This window comes from Mobula birostris, chromosome 27 (genome assembly GCF_030028105.1).
Source record: "Mobula birostris isolate sMobBir1 chromosome 27, sMobBir1.hap1, whole genome shotgun sequence".
In the NCBI taxonomy this organism is placed as follows: domain Eukaryota; kingdom Metazoa; phylum Chordata; class Chondrichthyes; order Myliobatiformes; family Myliobatidae; genus Mobula; species Mobula birostris.
This window is the reverse complement of record NC_092396.1, coordinates 33,068,838-33,093,453: the sequence shown is the minus strand read 5'-3', so window position 1 is coordinate 33,093,453 and position 24,616 is coordinate 33,068,838. Positions and strand designations below refer to the sequence as shown.

At 40.2% G+C, this 24,616-nt stretch overlaps 1 protein-coding gene across 1 annotated transcript in view; it reads right to left on the bottom strand.

Moving 5' to 3' along the window:
- Positions 1-24,616, bottom strand: part of sh2d5 (SH2 domain containing 5) — a 66,443-nt gene that overhangs the window by 13,674 nt on the left and 28,153 nt on the right. Inside the window, exons 5-7 of the mRNA XM_072245049.1 lie at positions 13,895-14,167; positions 13,252-13,335; positions 8,258-8,411 (exon numbers count right to left, since the gene is read on the bottom strand). Coding sequence (XP_072101150.1) covers positions 8,258-8,411; positions 13,252-13,335; positions 13,895-14,167 — 511 coding nt within the window. The remainder of the gene's footprint in view (positions 1-8,257; positions 8,412-13,251; positions 13,336-13,894; positions 14,168-24,616) is intronic.

Here is a 24,616-nt window from a genome sequence, read left to right as displayed (position 1 = left end):
TTCCACCACCGTGACCACCTCCGGTAGTTACGGAGATGTGGTAGTCCACACTCCTGGAGGAAGGTCACATCGGCCTTTACAGTGTCCAGGTACTGGAGCGTGCTGACGCATCGCCCAGTACTCTTCAAACTTCGCACATTCAAGCACGCCAATTTAAGGTCTGCCATTGTTGTAAGTCTTTTATTTTGGCTGCTCTCCGTCCTCACCCTTGCCATCCTGAGCCTTCATTCCCACCGCCTTTGTGAAGTTTTCCACCTCCTGTGGGCTCAGGTACTGCTGGTAGTACTCCTCCGTGTGTGGCCGTTCTGGTTCTGGGTCTGGGCCCGGGGGGGGGGGGGGGGGGTTGCTGACTTCCTGGGCTGCTTCCCCTTCCGGCTGCTGGGTGCCAGCCGTGGCCCTGCTCCCGGATTCCCGGAGCTCTGTGCGTCTGCTGCTCTCCGCCTCCTGTACTTGGGGGGTGGCCAGCAGACTTTCTCCCCTCTCTCTCCTCCTCTCCACCTGTTCTGCCAGCCGCTTCTTCCGCCGGGGCTGCTGGCCTCCCCCAACTCCTTCCTCCTCTGAAGAGGACAGGGTACCAGGGGCTGTGTGGTTCCCTGCCCTTTTCTGGCGTTGCTCCGCCTTCTGTCGCTTGGCCGCCGCCTTTTGGGTCTTTTTTCGTTTCACGACCTTCCATTCGGTTTCCCCCTCAGCTCTCCCCTCCTCCATGGACTCCTGCTCGTCGTTTGCCTGGTCCTGGAGGGTCTGCAGTGGGGTGGCAGGACTTGGGGTGCTTGCACCTTCCTCCCTGGTCTCGTCATCCGTCCTGTCGGGTGCCTCATCTGCAGCGCTGGCGGGTACGTCCGCATCTGCCTGGGCCCTTTCAGGGCCAGCACCTCCCCTGGTCGCCTGTGCGTAGGTGCCCCGACGCCTCGGGCAGGCTCTGTACAGGTGGCCGGCCTGTCCGCAGAGGTTGCAGGCCTTGGCCTGCGTGCAGTCTTTGGTCAGGTGGCCTTCGATTTTACAGTTCTTGCACATCACCACCCTGCACTGGGCTGCGATGTGCCCTTCCTTGCCGCAGTTTCGGCACACCCTGGGTTGTCCCGTGTACACCATGTACCCTCGGTTCCCTCCGATGGCGAAGACGGAGGGGGGGTGGATGATGCCGCCATTGGAATCCAACCTCAGCTTCACCTTCACCTGCCGTTTGCTGGTCCAGATTCCCAGTCCGTCCTTCACGTCCGCTGGTGTTCCTACGCTCTCCACATACCGAGCGAGGAACGTAAGGACATCTACCACTGGCACGTGCGGGTTGAACATGTGCACCGTGATTGTCCTTTCCTGTTGCGTAGCCGTTGCAAAGAGGGGCTGTGCTTTCAGCAGCGACAGCGGCGCCTCTGTCCCCTTCAGCTGAAGCTGCTGGTACAGCTTCTGCCACCCTGCAGCCTGCCGGAAAGTAATTACATCATCGATGGCGGCTTCACTGCATAGTAGCCCTGAGAAATGAAGAAATGATAACCGGTCCACATTTTTTTTCAAGCACTTGTCATTAATGTTGGATTAGACAGTATAATTATTTCCTTTGCAGTTTAATTCTTTACTCCTGTTTGTATTTATATAATTACCTATATCCATGTAATTCAGTGCGAACCCTAGAATTACAGTTCTTTCTCTTTCTGGATGCTTCTTTGGTATTGTATTATTTGAGTAGGGGTTTTCTGATTGGTCAACTCTTATCTACAGATTTGAATTCTTCTCTACTGTATAGTATAAAAAGGGCAGAGCATATTGGCCCACCATCTTGTCTTCTTTTTCTTCCCTTACCAGCCTCTTACTACTCTCTATTTCCAATTCCTTTGTTCCCTTAATACATAATAAAATGATAATGAAGCAACAAGTTTTATGCCTTTTTCTTGACTTCTGAAAGAACCTTGCATCAAAAATACCAGAATCCAACAATTTGGTGTAGTCAGGAATGATGGTTGCAAAGATCTAAGTACTTGGAAAAGTGCCAGACAAAGTGGATTTTTTTTGCACAAAGTTAAAAATGAGCTAAGAGCTTACTCAAATTCCAAATCATCCGGAAAAAAAGTGACTAGTGCTGTTTCAATATGTCATCTGGTGGAAGTGTAGCCATGAGGAAACTACGTTGCTATTTTGAAAAAAAAATGTTGGTTACAATCTATTGAAACTTTGTTTGCAATCTGTTGATACTTCGGATCACAGTCAAAGGAATCAAAAGAATGTACAAGTTAAGTGTTAGCATGAGATTCTATTATGACAATGACCAAAGTCGAGAAACTGAGCTCTTACCTGAATAAAATATCTCAGTTTAACAAGATCAATGAAAAAGTCTGGATGAAAAATACCATCAATGTTAAGTTTATTAAGAAGGCATTGGATAAGATCTGGAGAATGCCATACGGAAAGGAAAAACCTAGAAAATGTATGTTAAAGATATCAACACATGGTCAGTTTGATTGAATATATGAGCGAGTGATAAAAGTTGCGTAAGCAAGTAAAGAAGTTGACTAAACAATTGGGAAAGAAATGTGAAACACATGATAAACTATGACAGAGACAATAAAAAAGTCTAAAGAACATACTTCTCTATTAACTGAATGAGTGAAAAAAACAACATGAGTGTAATCGAATCAAGGTGCATTGCATGGATCTAAGAAGCAACTATAGCATTATGAAAAAGCTGAGCAGGGACCTCAAGTGGGCAATCCTACTAGTCCAGTGGGTGGTCCTGCCAGTGACACCTCTTCTTGGGAAACACCCGCCATATTGGACAATCCTCTGAGATAGCACCACCATCTGACCTCTAAGGAATTACCGGATGGGCATGGCCTGAACTCTACAGCAGCCTCTAGTGACGCATCTGGGAATGACAGTGATGAAACAAGACGGACAGCTCTGTCACAGCTTGCTCCAATAAAGACCGAGGAAGTGAACATGCAGGACTGAAGATGGAACGAATGAAAGGAAACAGACAGTGGATTACACAGTTGCTAATCTATGTGTTGACAAGCTAACCCCTCTAGTAGCCAATCCATCAACAGTTTTAATGCCCTGAAGCCATCAAACAAGTGGCTTACAGTTATTGTATGGCAAATAGATTCTAGTCCATACTATTGGCAACTGAATGTCAACCATGTTTGGGCTTTAGAGTTGATGGTCAACAATACCAGTGGATGAGGCACAAGGGCTCCACAAGAGTATCACTGTCTAGCACATGACTTTAAGACGATGTCTTAGGACTTAACAGACATTGATTCGACTATCAAAGAAAATGTGAAAGATGTTCTGATTACATCCAAAGCTACAGACCAGCATAAGCATGATGTGCTTTATTTGCTCAATTATATATCATCCAGAGGTCAGAAAGCAAATCTAGACAAGGCTCAACTGCAACAAGAAGAAGTAATTTACTTGGGACAGTAAATTCCCAAGACAAACAGGAAATCACTGAGAATCATGCAAAAACCTTTACGTCAGCCAGGCTGCCTAAAACAGTTCAACAACTCAACAACTCTACTCATTTCTGGATTTGTGTAACTACAACAGAGTATGGGTTGATTCATATGCTGAAATGCCCAATCACTCAACAATCTGCTGAAGGGATGTCCATTTAGAACAGATAAGAAGGAATTTTTTTAGCCAGAGAGTGATGAATCTGTGGAATCCATTGCTACAGGGGGCTGCGGAGGCCAAGTCATTGGGTATATTTAAGGCAGAGGCTGATAGGCTCTTGGTTAGTCAGGGCATGAATGGATACAGGGAGAAGGCAGGAGATTAGGACTGAGGGGTAAACAGATCATCCATGATGAACTGGTGGAGCAGACTCAATTGGCCAAATGGCCTAATTCTGCTCCTATATTTTATGGTCTTATAGCCTAAGTAATTCCGAGAGATGCAAGCTCAATGGTCTAACCAAGAAAAGTGGTTCTGAATGGAGAATGGTGGGAGGTTAAACAGTGATGAAGCATGGAGATATGGCACTAGCCATAGACTAATAGCTCCACTATGTTGCTTCCTTATCTGGCACAGCTGATACACTCTCTAGGACACATTGGGGTGGAAAAGATCGTGGTGGAATCCAAAGTCCAAAGCACAAGCTTGACAAATGTTTGAAAGATGCATATCAGTAAATGGATCACTGAGCAGCTGAAAAGTAACCACAATTAAGTGCTTCTGCCCCATCCGGTCCATTTTTGCACTTACAAGTGGACTACATTACTTTGCCAAAATGTCAAGGATACTCAGACGTACTGGTAATCGTGGCCAAGTTTTCATAACGGATGGGAGCCATTCCTGCAAGGAAAGTCACTGCCACACACACAACAACATATCTGATCAAGGAGTATATTCCCAGATGGGGATCGCCATGTCACAGTGACTCTGATCAAGGAATACATTTCACTGGGAGCGTTTATCAGGAATTATGTCAGCTGATGAACATTCAATGGTCTTTTCATTGTTGATTTCACCCAGAGTCATTAGGACAAGTTGAACAAATCATCAGACAATGACTATGTATCATGAAAAAGGCTTACCATGGCCTATGGTTCTTCCTATGCTCTTACGTAGCATCAGCGCAACTCCAAACAAAAAGATTAAATTAAGTCCATTTGAGATAGTAACAGGGCATCCTATGTCACTGCTGGGAGCTTCTGATATCAGAGAGGTTGATATACATATATGGCCAACAGTTTCAGAACTATTGTGTGGAATTAGCCCAAGTTGTCCAGTCTGCTTCTCAACAGGTTCCTGCTGCTTGGAGTGATCCAACAGAAGGAGGACACACCGTGATTCCTGGCAAGTCAGTCCTGACTAAGATATCACATAAGAAACCACTGGGAGCTCAGTGGGAAGGTCCTTATCAAGTGCTGTTAATTACTAATTCGGCGGTGAAAGTAGCAGATAAAAGTAAGTGGATACACGACAGGCACTGCAAGTGAGCTAAAGTGGTACCAACGAGGACAACAAACACTGTGGTTAATTTGCTAGTAACCTCTGACTCAGTGTCTAAGCTGCTGGGCTACAGCGAGAAAATCACTAACCAGCCAGAAGACTTCAAACAGAGTCAACAGCTACTAGACATCATGAAGCTTATTCTAAAATTAATTGTTGTTACATTTTTGCTAATTTTACATCCCAAGTCTAGAAGTAAATGTGACATTTCAGGAGGAGCTCATTTTGCACCAATTTTATTCCCATTTTATGGTGTTGCAGGGAGTATAAGAGAGAAAGGGGAAGCAATGACACCACTGATGCCTTGGGAAAAGTAACAACAAATATAGTCACCATGTGGCAGATAGTTCTTCAAAACAGTATGGCATTAGATCTTAGCAGTTAAAGGGGGAGCATGCTGTTATAGGCAAGCAGTGTTGTACTTATATAGCTGACATGTCAGAAAACGTAACAAATTTGGTTGATCATATTCATAAAGAGGCATCTAAAATACATCAATGTGATGGATAGGGTTTCTTTGATTGAATTCATTTAAGTCTAGGAATCTGGTGTTACTCAATATTCTGAGTCACAATATTTCTCCTGATACGCTTTATCAAAATTTATATATTATTTTACCTGTATAATGGTGTTCCTTAATAAAGTACTTTAAATTCACGTAAGTCTGCCTACTAATCTATCCAGCAATGACATAATCCTGTGAATAACCTTTGATATTTTCATAATTTGGGTAGTTTTAAAAAATTATTTTATACATAACGTAGTTACCACAAGTTTATTTGCATCTGAATTTTCAGATGTGTGACTTAGAATCAAATGGAGGACTGTTGGACTAGACTATAATTGATATTTTCCTTGCAGTTTAACTTTTTGTGCCTGCTTGTATTTTAAATAATTACCTATATACATGTAATTGTTCATTGTTGGAGGGTGGCATTGTGCAGTGATTATAGAGAGCCTTTATTGTTCGAACACTTTGATTTTGTGAATGTTTCATTTTCACATATGCTTAAGGGAACAAGTAAATGATGAAGTCCAACTTGGTCTTCAATCACGTGTGTCATCTATATGCTGCAGTTCAGTTAATATGGTAGAATATCCGTGCTTCCATAATGGAGGTGATGTAGGGGTAATACCTGGACAACAGTAATCCTTGCCCTCAAGTATGCTTCTCTAGGAGTAGACAGATGGCTAATGTTGTCTCTAGAAGATTGAGAGGAGATTTGATAGAGGTATACAAAATTATGAGGGGTATAGATAGGGTAAATGGAAGCAGGCTTTTTCCACTGAGTTTGGGTGGGACTACAACCAGAGCTCTTGGGCTAAGGGTGAAAGATTAAAAGTCTAAGGGGAACATGAGGGGAAACTTCTTCACTTAGAGGGTCATGAGAGTGTGGAATAAGCTGCTGGCACAAGTGGTGCATGCATGTTCGATTTCAACGTTAAACAGAAGATTGGATAATTACATGGATGGTAGGGGTATGGACAGTTATGGTCCCAGTGCATGTTGATGGGAGTAGGCAGTTTAAATGGCTCAGCATGGACTAGATGGGCTGAAGGATCTGCTTCTGTGTTGTACTTTTCTATGACTATGACTTTAAAAGCCTCCAAATCTACTGGAGGAAACTAAAGTCAGCATCCCTTCCCAGTCCATCACATTGAGTGTATAGACCCTAATTACACTTATTTAGCTCAATTGGACAGATTGTTATTTACATGACAACACAAGAGTTTGTCTTGAAGTGGAAGCAATACAAGGCTAGTGGGCAACAGTGATCTCTTCACTCTTAAGACTTAATCTACTTACAGCAAACACCCCAAATACTGGAGAATCATGAAACTGTATTGCACGAAAACACATCTTTCAGCCCAACTTGTTCATGCTAACCAGAGGACACACTTCAGTGTTAAACCCCATTAAAAATACAACATTTGTCCATACAACACACATCAAAGTTGCTGGTGAATGCAGCAGGCCAGGCAGCATCTCTAGGAAGAGGTGCAGTCGACGTTTCAGGCCAAGACCCTTTGTCCATAGTTGTCCATACCTAAATAATTCAAATGCTCATCTAAACTCTTCTTAAATGCTTTCAGTGATCTAGCCTCAACCATTCTCTGAGGCAGTACATTCCTGATATTTATCACTTTCTGGATGAAGAAGGTCTACTCATATCCCCTCTGAATCAATTCTCCCTACACAATACTTATGTCCACTAGTTTTATCTACTGCTGATATGAGGAAAAGATGCCTGTAGTATACTCCACCTTTCTCACAATGTTGTCCTTGCAGAATCCTCCAAAGACTCACCTCCACTTCAGTAGCTTGTAACTCCTCTAGAACTGTCACAGGCCTCCCTTACTAGTCCCCTTCTTGCACGATCACTCAGGTTTTGAGGACAGCCTGCTCTAGTCAGATTTACAACTGTGCCATATTCTTTCCATTTCTTGATGATTAACTGAACTGTTCTACACGGGATATTCAGTGACTGGAAATTTTCTTGTATCCATCTCCTTTTCAATAACCTTTTCACGGAGTTGCTTGGAGTGTTCTTTTGTCTTCATTGTGTAGTTTTTGCCAGGATACTGACTCACCAGCAGTTAGACCTTCTTTACTACAATCAATTGAAACACCTTGACTGCACATGGTGATCTCCATTTAATTAATTATGTGACTTCTAAAATCAATTGTCTGCACCAGTGATGATCTGGTGTGCTGTATTAAAGGGGGTGAATACTTATGCAATCAATTATTTTGTGTTTTATATTTGTAACTAATTTAGATCACTTTGTAGAAATCTGTTTTCACTTTGATACAAAAGAGTCGTGATCAGTGTCAAAAAAGTCAAAATAAGTCCACTGTGATTCAATGTTGTAAAACAATAAAACATGAAAACTTCCTAGGGAGTGACTATTTTTTATAGGTACTGTAAGTTAATTTAAAATACGATTTTAAAGTAACAATGAGAAATTTTCTTCTTCACATGAACATCAATGACAAGAAGTCGATTGAACGTGCTAAGGTAGGTGGAATAGGCTTTCTCAAGTACACCTATGATAATGATGAGGAACCACTATGAGTATCAATAATAAAGATACTTAGAAATAGTTATATGAATAACTCTCCTCTATATTTTGATTAGAGGGAATGAATAACAATATTTTGCAAAATACTATCTAAGCTCTCTATGTAGCTTAAAATAATGCATTCCTTACATATACATTAACAAATGCAAGTTAAATAATGAAAATCCTTCTGTATGCTCCCAGTTTTAACTTTTCAATAACCTTGCTAACAATAACTTACAGCCATCTGCAAGTGCTTGTTGAAATTGTCTCTTGAAGGTAGAGCTCCTGTAAGCTCCTGACCTGATTCCTTTGTTTCGTATAGCTTTCTTTCGTACCAGTGTTAATGAAGAGAATGGACATTCTTCCAGTGGATCCAATTCTTTTGTTTTGGCCTAAAGGGAAAAGCAAGTAGACATGAGTTTAGTTGAGCTTTCATTTGTTAAGGGATCATTTCACCTTCCATTCCTCCAAGTTTTGATAATAAGTTTAAATTACAGGAAAAATGAATATGCAGAAATGAATAATACTTTACAGTAATTATTTTAACCTGTTCAAGCTACTTGGATGAGATTACTAATAATAACCCTCTTGAGCAACAATCTCCTGGTACTTCTGCAGGCATTATTAAAATCAGAATTACTTTTGTGTGTAAATATGAGTATAACAGATGTTGACTAACTATTATTTGGCAGAGAATCTAACCTCTTTAATATATAGGCCTAATTTTGTGGTAGGTAAAGAACATAGAAGAGTACACAATGTTATTGACCCACTAAGTTATGCCAACCTTTACTCCAAGATTAATCTAACCATTCCCTCCTACATAGCCCAAGACCCTCCATTTTTTTTCAACCATGTGCCTATCCAAGAATCTCCTACATGTCCCTAAAGTTCTACCACCACCAGAGGCAAAAGCGTATACTGCTGACCTTGAAAGAAGAAGAGTAGCCATAACAGGATAAAGACAGGTTGAGTGACCGCGTGAAAACATGGCAAGCAGAGTTTAATGTGAGAAAGTGTGAGTTAATGACGTTGGTAAGAAGCAGACCTTTATGTTCATGGAGAGAGATTACAAATGAGCGAAGTGCAGAAGGATCTAGTGTTTTTGTACACAAATCACAAAGGGTTACCTGATAGTTGCAGCACGTAGTTATGAAGGGAAATGGCATATTGGCTGAAATGTAATTGGTTTGGAGTTTAGAAATAAATTAGAAATGTTACAATTATATAGGGTATTATGGAGGTCACATCTGGAATACTAGGCACAGTTTTGGTACTCATATTTAAGATAAAGCTCCAATAATCAAGAATGCATGGGACTTAGGTGGAGCAGGACTGATGGGGTTTCCAGCCTGTTAATACCCTGACACATTTTTATTTTTTTATATGTCATACAGTATTACAGTATAATAAACTACCCAGTAAACTCAGTGAGTCAGGAGAGTGCAGGGAAACCATAGCCAGAGGGAATGATAAGCAAGTGCCAGAACCAGTGCCTTTGGCAATTGGGAAGTGAGTGTAGGAACCACAGACCAGGCCAGGAGGAGTAGAGCACAGGAAATGGGGCCCCAGCAGATGGAATGGGAGTACAGTAACCGGAGACCCAGCCAGTAGGAAGACATTGCAGAAACTGGATCGCCAATAAACAGTGAGGAAAAGATAGGGACACTTAACTTGTTGAGACATGGGGAAGATTACCATGATCATACTGAATGGTGGGCAGGTCTCAGGGGCAAGGTGGCCAACTCCTGCTCCTATTTTCTCATATTCCCATATACATGTATACAAAACAATTATGTATACAATCAGTATCCTCCCACAATTCCTTTCCTTATTGCTTGTACATAATGACAGAGACGCAACATAAAGATTTTTACTCCCTCATGTTGTGAGATGGAGGTAAGAAATAAAAGTTCTAATTCTAATTCCAAACACTACCCATGGTGGTCTGGTGATCTCCCTAGCAGAGGTTTCTTCCTCCATTTTGTTTTCTGCTCTCAGCAGTGGCAGATTTCTGGTTAGAGCAACAATCATGTAATTTGGAAAAGGTTATGTAATAACACTGTTATTAGCTAAATACATTGAAAAATTCTCACACACAGAAAATCAGGAAATGAAAAGCGTTAATCTTTAACATACATTTTATTCAGAAGGAAATAAATTTGCTCATTTGTAACAGCTGAAATATCAAAAATTTTAAAAATTAGAATATAGGTCATGAGACAGTATATAAAACAAGAGCAAGTCCTTCGACCCACAGGTCCCGAACCAATTAAATTAGTAATCAAATGGCTAACTAATCTCTTCTGCCCACACAATGTCCATATCCTTCCTTTTTCCTCAGATTCCTGTGCCTAACTAAACATCTCTTGAAAGTTTCTAATGTTTCCACCTCAACCACCACCCTAGGCTGTGCATTCTAGGCACTCACCACCCTCAATGTGAAAAAAACTTGCCTCTCATATCTCCTTTGAAATTACCCCCTCTCACCTTAAATGCATGTCCTCTGTTATTAGATATTTCAACCCTGGAAAAAAGACATTGTCTGTCTACTGTATCTATGCCTCGCATAATCTTATAAACCTCTATCAGATCTTCCCTCAGCTTTAGCCACTCTAGAGAAAGCAATCCAGATTTGTCCACCCTCTCCTTAAATCACATGCCCTCTAATCTGGGCAACATCCTGGTAAACTTCTGCATTCTCTCCAAAGCTTTGACATCCTTCCTATAATGGGGTGACCAGAACTGTATGAAAAACTCCAGATGCAGCCTAACTAGAGTTTTATAAAGCTGCAACATTAATTCCTGACTTCTGAACTCAATTTCTCGACTAATAAAGATGAGTATGCATTATGCTTTCTTAAACACTCTGTTATGATATGTAAAAATAGTTTATGTATGCTAACAGAATGGAAACCAGGCTGAACATATGAAGTTCAGACAGGAAGGAAAAAGGAAGTAGAGGCAAATAGAGCACAAGAAAATACTGAACAGTAAAATAAAAGACAGAGCAAACATAAGAGATAATCCAGAAATATTCAAGAAAATGAATAAACAGGGGAAGGATTGTTTTTATTTATTTTATTTAGAGATACAGCGTGGTAACGGGCTCTTCTAGTCGAATGAGCCCATGCTCCTCAAATACACCCATATGACCTTCTAACCCATATGGCTTTGGAATGTGGGAGGTAATCAGAGCACCAGGAGGAAACCCTCGCTGTCATGGCAGAGTGTACAAATTCCTTACAGACAGTGGGGGAACTCAACCTGATTTGCTGGTGCTGTAATAGCATTATGGGGGCTATGCTACTGTTCCACCTCCTTGTTAGGCAACAGGTAAAATTGATCTAAGGCTAGAGAAGAAATCTAGTCATAGAGGCATACGTACAAAGAAAGTACTCTACATTAATCTTTATCAAGGAAGAAGATGCTGCTGGATTTTCAGCAAAGAAAAATGTTTCTGAGGTTCTCTATAGGTCGAAAATTAATAAAGAGAAGTTATTAGAAAAGCTGACGGATCAACAAATTGGCCCAGATAGAATGCATCCTTCTAGAAGGGGGGATTAAATTTGTGAGGTCCTGTCCAAAATTTTCCATACATCTTTAAATTCACCAAGTGGTACTTGAAATCTGCAAAACTGCAAATATTATACCCTTGTTCAAAAAGAGGGTTAGGGACAAATCCAGTAACTGTAGAATAGTTTTGGAGATGAGGAAAGCTCAAGAAACAATAATCAGGGATAGAAATGTGGTTACTTGGTCAAATAGGGATTGTGTAGAGAAAGCCAGAATGAATTTGTTAATACTGAATCATGCCTGACTAATTTGTTAGGAATGTTTGTTGAAAGAACAAAGAATCAAGAGAGAAATGAGGTTATTGTAATAAATATACATTTTTTAAAAATTGAGATATAATGTGGAACAGGCCCTACGAGTCATGCCGTTCACCAACCTAATTCATCCTTAGTTTAATTTACAATGACCAATTAACCTACTAACCGATACGTCTTTGGATTGTGGGAGGAGACTGGAGCACCTGGAGGAAATCCATGTGGTCATGGGGAGAACATACAAACTCCTTAGAGGCAGCAGCAAGAATTGAACCTGGGTCACTGGTATTGTAAAGCATTGTGCTAACCACTACACTACCGTGCTGCCCTTTGTGCAAATGGTATCTGTTAAAGTGGTACATTATAGGCTTAGATTAAGATTGAAGCCCATGGAATGAAAGTCATCTGCATACGCAATAATGATTTTAAATACCCCTACCAGATCTCCTTGCATCTTCCTCTACTCATACAATTTATACGGAAAGGCTGGAGATACTGGTATATTCACAAGTGGTACTAGATATCAGAAATTCAGTTTTAAAAATGACTTGCAGCACCACAAACCATCAAATGTCCAATGACAGTTTAAACACATCCATTTATTTGTGTATGACTTTATCATTTTCTAAATGTTGTGATTCTTAGATATTTTCTCTCAAGTGGCCCTGGATTGAAAAAAAACTCATTTTCTTTCTTTAATTCCAAATCACTTTTTGAAATGCTTCTTCAAAAGCCTATAGGGAAAGGAAGAAGAGAATACATGAAAGAAAGGGGGACCTAAATTCAGAAAAGAACTTGCTTGCTGCTAAGATTGTTATTTATTCTCCAGGTAGTTACAAAAAAAAATTAAAGTGGCTGAAATAAATCTGAAAACAACATAGTTTATCTCATTAGAATACCCCTCTGCAGCTAAGATATGAGAGGAATCAAGAAAAGCTTTAATTGAGCAGTCGTTCACAGCTCATGATCATAAAGAACAGTATGTTTTACATTTACATAATTAGGACACATTGGAGACTTATTTTTCAACAAGTTACTTTAAATGGATTTGCTCTATTGTCAGTAGATTTCCCCTCTTCCAGATCATTTGGTGAGCTGAGGAGAGGAAATCATAATTGACCCATGTGGCTACCAAACCAATTTATTAAACAATCTCTTTAATTAGCATTTTCATTTTTTGATCCACTCTATTCGCACAATATTCACAACATTCTAAACCTGTCAATTTCTAATTGTATAAATTAATCAGAGGGTGTTCATTAAAGCAATTGTATGAATGCATATCCTTACTCATTGAAGCAACAGTAATATCAAATGCAGAAGCGACATAAACACTAATATTAAGGTCTAGTCTATGATGCAGATTCAGGTGGAAGAACTTGTAATTTTTTACATTACGTACCTTAGGTCCACTTGAAGGATCATATGCATTTGGACTACTTGTTGGATATCCACATTCTTCACTTTTAAAGGTTTCCTCTGAATCCTGCAAGTGACAAAATATTATTTTCAAATGATTTGGAGAGAAGTTAAGTCTGTGAAAGCCAGGAGACTGAGTGACTAGCATGTTGTTGTTTCTAGAAATACACTTCTTCATAGCAATTATCTTTGGGTACCCCTTTGTGAGATTTGTTCTTTCTTTGCACTTTGGGGGTTTGATGTTTTTCTTTGAATGGGTTCCATGGTTTTCTTTATTTTGTGACTGTCTGTGGGAAGACAAATCTCAGGGTTGTATACTGCATACATGCTTTGATAATAAATGTATTTTGAATCTTTGAAGAATGGCATTTTTGCATATTGGAAACTAAAAATGTCTATCCCTGCCTGCATGCAATTTGCCACTCTAAATAGATTTTATATCCTCTAATAACAGCTTTACTGAACAAAATGATTCTTAGCAATAATAAAAAAAAACAAATTTCAATACGGTAAAATGAGGTAATAATGTTTACTTAATTCACTGTTACTTTAATTAGTGTTATAAAATTAACAATCTAAGTTTGTGCAATCTGGCACTTACTTAAAATAATCTATATGCACTATACCTGTTCATTTTGCTTTACAACTTCTTTTGATCTGATTTCGTCTTGTTGTGGAATTCTCCTAAAGGTCACCAAGGCACTGACGTTCAGGGAAACCTCCAAATCACCATACCGCTCTTTCACGTGTTTTGTGGAAAGTACTGGGGAGCTTGGTTCCAAGACAGTTTCTTGAGTAGTGCAATTAATGACAGGTGCACTACTCTCTTGCTCTTTTTCATATTTCATGCAGTAAGCAACCTGGAACATCCGGCACAGCTGCAAATTGAGAATCATTGCCTATGGAAGAGAGAACAGTGTAAGAGAGAGAGATGTAAACTAAAATTACCAATGCAATGAACTGGTGAGTCCAAATAACTTACAAAAACTGTACAGTGTGCAAAAAATTGCTTCCATTTTGGGCCTATCACTGTAAAATTTGGCAATGCTAGGCTCATGGGTCAATGGAAGGCTGACATTTGGAAACTTAATTGAGGTTTAAGTAGGGAAAGCAGTTAATGCACTGAATATCAGGCGAGGTGGGGCAAAGGAAGTAAGAAATATTCCAGATGAGTTCATAGTTGGATATCTTCAAGCATCAGTTCAGTATCTTTGAAATGCTGTTCAAGCTCATTTTGTGGAATGACTGAAACAGCTGAGCCAGTGTTCAGTTCCATTTAAATTAATTGTCTGTTCACTACTGGTGTAAGCCATATTGCTTGTCTATTGTTAGTTTTCACATTGTAAATCTTAAAACTACCTAATACTATGTCACCCTCATCATTATCAGATTTTTCATCAACAGCCTGCAGATTAGTGCTCTTTCGGAAACTGCAACTTGACTTTTTATCTTTATCTCTTCCCTTATCTCTTCTCTTTAAATTTACATTGGTCTGGTGTATATGAGCCCCTGACACAATGGTTAACACAATTTGTTCAGCTAGGCAGGTTTCTGTCTAGATGCTGCAATTTTGTACATGGTCACTTTCATTCCTGACTGCAACTCACTTGTGCCTCTCTCTGCTGTTTCCATTGATATAGCTATAAATATAAGTTGTGCTTCAGTTAGAGCCATTTTTGAATGCTTTTTGTAAGATTCCACAAACTAAACAATCTCTCAGTACATCATTAAGCCAATCACTGAACTGACAATGCTTGGACAATTTCTTCAATTCAGCCACAAAAATTGAAATGGACCTCCCTTCCTTTTAATTCCACTTATGAAACCTAAAACGTTCTGCAATCAACAATGGTTTCAGTTCTAAATGTTCCTGTATGTATTACATTCATGAAATCAGCAAAGCTCATTTTGGCTGGTTTGGTTGGAGCCATTAAACTTATAAGCAAACTGTATTCTTCTTCACCTATTGCACTCAGTAACACTGGCACTCACCTTTCATTGGTTATTTTATTTATTTCAAAATATTGCTCAATTCATTCAGTATATATCTTCCAGTTATCTGTTATGCAATCGAAATCATCTATCTTTCCAATGTAGCCTACCATGTCTGCTTTTAGTTTGTTTATTATTATTATTATTATTATCACTTGATACTCACTGTGAATTTTGTCCTTTTTCTGACTTTTATTTAGCTCAAATGTCTCTCTTCCCTTGAAACAAATGTGTTTTTTTAAACTTGAGCATCTCCCTCACCTTCCTATGAAAAAAATACATGCCGTGCTTCATGAGATAGATAGTTGGCTCAGGTTCATTTTAAAACTTCCTTGTTGCCACTGTTATGTTTTGTAACTCCATAAATTAATTGAAAGATCAACACAGGACCCCAAGAAATTGTGTCTACTTAGGTCTTTAGTGAAGTGTCACATATGACATGGTGATGTAATGACTTATGCCATTCACATATTTGCTACATATAACCCATAATAAATTATGTAAACAAAGAATGCTTAATCAAACAATATATTTACAATATTACTCAAATATTACTAAAATATTGAATATACTACAGGCCCCAGTTATGCCTGCCTTTTCGTTAGCCATATGGAATGGTCCATGTTCAAAGCCTTCACTTGTCGTGCTTTCCAACTTTTTCTGTGCTACATTGACAATTGCATTGATGCTGCTTTATGCATCCAAGCTGAACTCATCAATTTCTTCAACTTTTGACTTGCAACTCACATTCTGCCCTTAAATTTACTTGCTCAATTACTCTCCCCTTTCTCGATCTCTCTGTATCCATCTTCAGAAACAGATTGTCCACTGATGTATTTTGTAAACTTACCAACTCTCACAGCCATCTTGACCATACTTCTTCCCACCCTGTCACTTGTAAAAAAAAGTCATTCCCTTTTTTTGGTTCCTCCATCTCAGCAGCATCAGTTCCAGAACATCAAAGATGTCCTCCTTCTCCAAAAACAGAGTTTCCCTTCCTTCACCATTGCTGCTGCCCTCAGCCGCGTTTCCTCTGTTTCCCAGATATCCATGCTCACCCCATCTCCCAGCTACCTTAACAGAGATAGTGTTTCTCTTGTCCTTACGTACCACCCCATGAGCTTGAATGTGTGTGTGTATGTATATTCCTTTCCATGCCTTGTGATGCACTGGGTGGCACTATGCCATTTTGTTAGTATTTGTCTGTTCTTTACGAGGCCGAGTTGCTAGCTCGACACTCAATGCAGCACGAATAGAAAGTGTGCAAGGAGCTGGTTGGATTTGAACTGGGATCATTCGCCTTGAAGTTAGGTGCTGATGCCACTACACCACCGGCCAGTTTACTGCCAATAATGATAGCTTGTTTTTCGCTTAATTACAGATTAAATACTCACAGCTGCCATTGTGGGTTTTAACTCAGGTTTCTGACATACCATATCAGTGACTCAGCCACCAAGCTACTAAAGCATTGTATACACAACCACTATCCATAAGTAGACAATTTCTCACGTCCTGTGTCTGTTGGAAGGGCTGGAGAAAGAGCAAGGAGGGAGGCAATGTTCAGAGGCCTTTTGTGATCATGTAGCTAATTGCAGCTGCTCACCATGTGGTTCTGCTGAGGGCACTACTCCACAGCATAAACGCTAATATGAAGAGCATTCTGTTTCCACATCCAGAAATCTCCGGTCAATATCACACTTGGACCAGTAACAGAAACGTTAAGTTTGTGCCACTCAAGTGCCAGGAAAAAATCATCTTTAATAAGAAGAAGTCTAATTACTTCTCCTTCACCTTCAACATCAATTCCACCCTGATTCTCAACCCTACTAGGGCTAACATACAGGAACCAGCTAGCTAGCTAATTGGTACATCTAGGGGAATTCCACATAATCACAGGATAACTTGAAAGTGCTACACAAAATCGGAGGTCAGAATACATCCCAGTTCTCTGGAATGTTAAACCAGCTGCCCAACCTACCTCACAACCTCATTTGCAATCATAGCACTGGTAATATTAACAAGGCTCAAACCTTTTGTGTGATATAGTAAAACAGCTAGATGTCCCTGTATTTATGCACAGTCCTAGACTGGCTAATATCCTGAAAGACTTTATGGATTCCAGGATCAGTACTAATTTATATTCAAGTTGGAATCCATTTTACTAAATCCTCAAAATAAATTCATTAGTTTTGGTTAAAAACTAGAAAATTGAAATACAACAATATTGGAAACCTGAAACATATACACAGAAATTTTGAATACTTAGCAAATTATGCGGCATCTGTGGAGAGATATCTAGAGTTAACTTTGCAGCTTAGAGAACTTTCATTAGAGCAGGTTTTTTTCAAGCTGATCAGCAGATTGATAAGAGAATATAAAAATACCACTTATTGCACTATCTTGTAAAACGGATCTGGTTTCCAGATGTCTGTCAGTGAAGGGAGTCTGTACTGCTTACTGATCTGGCAGTTCCTCATAACACATGGAAAATATTTGGGAATGAGTAATAAATATCCCCAACATAAAGTCAGATGAAGAAAGAATGACATGCTTTTTTGCAAGAAGCTCACATCTGTCTAGCCTCGTCATCCCAATGTATCCCACTGTCCGCTATTTTGAAATTTAATCACTGCTGTAATGTAGGAAATATGGTAGTCTATTAGATTCCAGTTTACTCTCTCAGCCAGCAAAGTGAAAATGGCCAGGTAATTTTGTTTTATATTGTTGATGGGGGGATAAATAATGCCCAGAACACAAATAACAAATATGCTGCAGTTCCTTACATTTCATTGTGTCTGGAAGTTCTTAGCACAGCTGCTTCCTAAAGCAAATGAGAGGTAGACCTAACTAGCAAACCTGCTGTATAGAAAGCAGCCAACTCATCGATCAGCAGCTCTGAATAATGTTTCAAAAATCATGCCATTATGGCACACTGTATTTTTAATGATACTCTGATATTCATCTACTTTAAATATGGGAACTTTGGTATCCATCTGCAAAGCAAAACAGTCTGAATACAATGACTAATTCAAAACATAATACCTCCAACTGTGCTCTACACCTTCAGAAACACACTAAGGTGTCAGGCTGTGTTTTGTGCTACAATCTCTGCTGTGACTTGAAACAACAAATTCTCTGCTCAAAATTGAGATTATTAACAGAATCAGGTTTTATATTACCAGCATATGTCATGAAATTTGTTGTTTTTATCCACAATGCAACATATAATAATAACAGTGAATTACAGTGTATATATTAGTTAAATTAAATAAGTAGTATAAAATAGTAATGAGGTAGTATTTATGGGTTCAATGTCCATTCAGAAAGTGGGTGGCAGAGGGGAAGAAGCTGTCCCTGAATCACTGAATGTGTATCTTCTGGATCCTGTACCTCCTTCCTGATGGTAGCAATATGAAGAGGGCATGTCCTAGGTGATGGGGGTCCTTAATGATAGATGCTGTCTTTTTGAAGCATTGCTGCTTGATGTCCTGGACCCTATAGAGGCTATTGCTCATTATGAAGGTGACTGAGTTCAATTAAAGTACAGCTAATACTAAAAATATGCATCTGTATTTTTCTGCTGGATTTGAGTGCATGGTAACCCATCCAAAAGCAACAAATTTCTCTTTAGCCATGCAACAAAAATTATAGATCTAATGTATTTCAACATCCTGGCCACTTGCTTTAGTACCAAAAGTTTTCTGAGGGATCTGGTGAAAACTTCTTGGCAACGAAACTGATCAGCCCACCAAAATTATGTCACAATAATTTATTGTAATTGTAATGCATGCAGAAAGCTACTTTAATGCTAACTGTGATTTACAATGATCCCTGGATACTGGTAGCACTAAATAGATTCTGTATTTGGTACATACCAGCAGAGGGCCCAAATACATAAATAGTTTTCTTTTTAAAGTTAACCTCCATGGATCTTAAAGGTACAAGGAATGTATTTTGCCTCACGCAGCAGCCAGCTATCTTACACTACAAGTTTACCAAACTGAGAAGAATACTACAACTTGGGTGATAGTGGCTGCAAAGCTTTTGGCGGAGGCCTTGTTGTGCAATTGGAGAGCAACAGAGACAAACTGTATCTGCAAGACATCTTTAGCCACTCCTAAAACTTGTCAAAAGGGCAGTGTGTGCAATTAGGCATGAAGTGCCACAATGCAATTTCACAAATAATTGTAGTTTACACAAGTCGTTAGCATCAGTAAATGCAGTTCCACACAGCACCTCCTCTCAAATGCTATGTTAATTTCCAACACTGCTTACTTCATTATGCACCTCCGCTCTTCAAAGTTCAAAGTAAATTTATTGTCAAGGTATATAAGTTACCATATACAACTGTGAGAGTCACTTTCTTGTGGGCAATTACATTAAATACAAAAAAACACAATAGAATCAATGAAATACAGCACCCAACAGGACAAACAGCCAATGTTCAAGTACAAAAAAAGTTAAAAAGAAATAATAATAATAATAATAATGAAGGTGGTTAACACAACAAACATCAGAAATGCATAATAAAAGACCAAGAAATTCAAGACAATAAATGCAGAAAATGCCAAGAGAAACCAGAAATCGAACACAATACAGAATTCTGCAGCAGTTTAAATCAATCAGATGACTTACATATAGTCATAGTCATAGTCATAGTCATACTTTATTGATCCCAAGGGAAATTGGTTAGAAAAGTTTGAATAACAAAGGACAGTTCTTGTCGGAACATTGCAGTCCACACAGAAGTTAATGTAACCAGTGATGCACTCTGTGAGCCCATCAATATCCTCTCCATGTGGCTCACAGAGTGCCTGCCAGTCTGTCACCTCAAAACAACCCTGGAGTGCCTCATAAGCCTCCTCCGACCATTTCCTCACTGTCCTTGAGGTTGCAGGTTTACTCTTCACCAGAGGCACGTAGCAGGGTTTTAGATGCACCAGGTTGTGATCTGACCTTCCCAATGGGGGGAGGGGAGAGGAGCTGTATGCATCCTTAACGTTAGCATACATCAAATCCAGAGTCCTCTCCCCTCTGGTTGTACAGCTCACATACTGCGTGAAGTTGGGCAGTGTTCTAGCCATGGTAACATGGTTGAAGTCACCCGAGATGGTAATGAGGGCACTCGGGTGCTGGGTTTGTAATCTGGCTATGACGGTGTAAATAATGTTACACGCCGACATCAGGTTGGCAGAGGGAGGGACCTAATTAAAGTATTCACCCCTCTATTTAAAGTATAGTACCCATTTAAAGTATTCACCCCTCTTGGAAGTTTTCATTTGTTATTGTTTTACAACATTGAATCCCAGTGGATTTTATTTGGCTTTTTTGCCACTGATCAAGAGAAAATGACTCTTTTGGGTCAGAGTGAAAACAGATCCTACAAAGTGATCTAAATTAATTACAAATCTAAAGCACAAAATTACTAACTGCATAAGTATTCACCCCCTTCAAATCAGTATTTAGTAGGTGCACCTTTGACAGCAATTACAGCCTTGAGTCTCTGTGGATAGGTCTCTAACAGCTTTGCACATCTGGACACTGCAATTTTTCCCCAATCTTCTTTACAAAACTGCTCAAGCTCTGTCAGATTGCACGGGGATCGTGACTGAACAGCCCTTTCAAGGCCAGTCACAAATTCTCAATTGGATTGAGGTCTGGACTCTGACTTGGCCACTCCAGGACATTAACTTTGTTGGTTTTAAGCTATTCCTGTGTAGCTTTGGTTTTATGCTCGGGGTCATTGTCTTGCTGGAAAACAAACTTCTCCCAAGTCGCAGTTCTCTTGCAGACTGCATCAGGTTTTCCTTCAGGATTTCCCTTTATTTTGCTGCATTCATTTTACCCGCTACCTTTACAAGCCTTCCAGGGCCTGCTGCAGTGAAGCATCCCCACAGCATGATGCAGCCAACGTCATGCTTAATGGTAGGGATGATGTGTTCTTGATGATATGTGGTTTTTGGCTTATGCCAAACATAATGTTTAGTCTGATGGGCAAAAAGCTCAATTTTGGTTTCATCAGACCATAGAACCTTCTTCTGGCTGACTTCAGAGTTTCCTACATGCCTTCTGACAAACTCTAGCCAAGATTTCATGAGAGTTTTTTTCAACAGTGGCTTTCTCTTTGCCATTCTCCCATGAAGCTGGGGCTGGTGAAGCACCCGGGCAACAGTTGTTGTATGCACAGTCTCTCCCATCTTAGCCACTGAAGCTTGTAACTCCTCCAGAGTTGTCATAGGTCTCTTGGTGGCCTCCCTCACTGGTCCCCTTCTTGCTCAGTGACTGAGTTTTTGAGGACAGCCTGCTCTAGGCAGATTTACAGCTATGCCATATTAACCATGGAAACCATAGAAATTACAGCACAGAAACAGGCCTTTTGGCCCTTCTTGGCTGTGCCAATCCATCTTCTGCCTAGTCCCACTGACCTGCACACGGACCATATCCCTCCATACACCTCCCATCCATGTATCTGTCCAATTTATTCTTAAGTGTTCAAAAAGAACCCGCTTTTACCACCTCGTCTGGCAGCTCATTCCATACTCCCACCACTCTCTGTGTGAAGAAGCCCCCACTAATGTTCCCTTTAAACTTTTCCCCCCTCACCCTAAACCCATGTCCTCCGGTTTTTTTCTCCCCTTGCCTCAGTGGAAAAAGCCTGCTTGCATTCATTCTGTCTATACCCATCATAATTTTATATACCTCTATCAAATCTCCCCTCATTCTTCTACACTCCAGGGAATAAAGTCCCAACTTATTCAACCTTTCTCTGTAACTGAGTTTCTCAAGTCCTGGCAACATCCTTGTAAACCTTCTCCGCACTCTTTCAACCTTGTTTATATCCTTCCTGTAATTTGGTGACCAAAACTGAACACAATACTCCAGATTCGGCCTCACCAATGCCTTATACAACCTCATCATAACATTCCAGCTCTCATACTCAATACTTTGATTAATAAAGGCCAATGTACCAAAGCTCTCTTTACGACCCTATCTACCTGTGACGCCACTTTTAGGGAATTTTGTATCTGTATTCCCAGATCCCTCTGTTTCACTGCAATCCTCAGTGCCTTACCATTAACCCTGTATGTTCTACCTTGGTTGGTCCTTCCAACGTGCAATACCTCACACTTGTCAGTATTAAACTCCATCTGCCATCTTTTAGCCCATTTTTCCAGCTGGTCCAAGTCCCTCTGCAGGCTCTGAAAACCTTCCTCACTGTCTACCACACCTCCAATCTTTGTATCATCAGCAAACTTGCTGATCCAATTTACCACATTATCATCCAGATCATTGATATAGATGACAAATAACAATGGACCCAGCACTGATCCCTGTGGCACACCACTAGTCACAGGCCTCCACTCAGAGAAGCAATTCTCTACCACCACTCTCTGGCTTCTTCTATCGAGCCAATGTCTAATCCAATTTACCACCTCTCCATGTATACCTAGCGACTGAATTTTCCTAACTAACCTCCCATGCGGGACCTTGTCAAAGGCCTTACTGATGTAGACAATATCCACTGCCTTCCCTTCATCCACTTTCCTGGTAACCTCCTCGAAAAACTCCAATAGATTGGTCAAACATGACCTACCACGCACAAAGCCATGTTGACTCTCCCTAATAAGTCCCAGTCTATCCAAATGCTTGTAGATTCTGTCTCTTAGTACTCCCTCCAATAACTTACCTATTACCGACGTTAAACTTACTGGCCTATAATTACCCAGATTACTTTTCGATCCTTTTTTAAACAACGGAACAACATAAGCCACTCTCCAATCCTCCGGCACCTCACCTGTAGACAGTGACATTTTAAATATTTCAGCCAGGGCCCCTGCAATTTCAACACTAGTCTCCTTCAAGGTCCGAGGGAACATCCTGTCAGGTCCCGGGGATTTATCCACTTTAATTTTCCTCGACAGCAAGGACCTCCTTCTTTTTATTTCCATGATCTCACTACTTGTTTCCCTTAATTCCATAGACTTCATGCCAGTTTCCTTAGTAAACACAGACACAAAAAACCTATTTAAGATCTCCCCCATTTCCTTTGGTTCCGCACATAGCCGACCACTCTGATCTTCAAGAGGACCAATTTTATCCCTTACAATCCTTTTGCTCTTAATATACCTGTAAAAGCTCTTTGGATTATCCTTCATTTTGACTGCCAAGGCAACCTCATGTCTCCTTTTAGCCCTCCTGATTTCTTTCTTAAGTATTTTCTTGCACTTCTTATAATCCTCAAGCACCTTATTTACTCCCTGCTTCCTATACACGTCATACAACTCCCTCTTCTTCTTTATCAGAGTTGCAATATCCCTTGAGAACCAAGGTTCCTTATTCCTATTCACCTTGCCTTTAATCCTGACAGGAACATACAAATTCTGCACTCTCAAAATTTCTGCTTTGAAGGCTTCCCACCTACCGATCACATCCATGCCAGAGAACAACCTGTCTCAATCCACGCTTTTTAGATCCTTTCTCATTTCTTAAAATTTGGCCTTCTTCCAGTTAAGAACCTCAACCCTAGGACCAGATCTATCCTTGTCCATGATCAAGTTGAAACTAATGGTGTTATGATCACTGGAACCAAAGTGCTCCCCTACACAGACTTCTATCACTTGTCCTAACTCGTTTCCTAACAGGAGATCCAATATTGCAGCCCCTCTAGTTGGTCCCTCTATATATTGATTTAGAAAACTTTCCTGAACACTTTTTACAAACTCTAAACCATCTAGACCCCTAACAGTATGGGAGACCCAATCAATATATGGAAAATTAAAATTCCCAACCACCACAACTTTCATGTTTCCTGCAGTTGCCTGCTATCTCTCTGCAGATTTGCACTTCCAATTCTCTTTGACTATTGGGTGGTCTGTAATACAATCCCACTAATGTGGCCATACCTTTCCTGTTTCTCAGCTCCACCAACAAGGACTCAGTAGACAAGCCCTCTAATCTGTCCTGCCTGAGCACTGCTGTAATATTTTCCCTAACAAGCAATGCCACTCCCCCACCTTTCATTCCTCTGCCTCGATCACATCTGAAACATCAGAACCCTGGAATATTAAGCTGCCAGTCCTGCCCCTCCTGTAGCTAAGTTTCACTAATTGCTACAACGTCATAATTCCACGTGTCAATCCATGCCCTCAACTCATCCGCCTTCCCCGCAATACTCCTAGCATTGAAATATATACACCTCAGAAGATTTTTACCACCACTCACAACCTTTCTATTAGTGGATTTGCTTGAACTTTTAACATCATTTATTTTCACCCCAGCCACACTGTCAGCTCTGGTACTGTGGTTCCCATCCCCCTGCAAATCTAGTTTAAAGCCCCCCCAATAGCATTAACAAA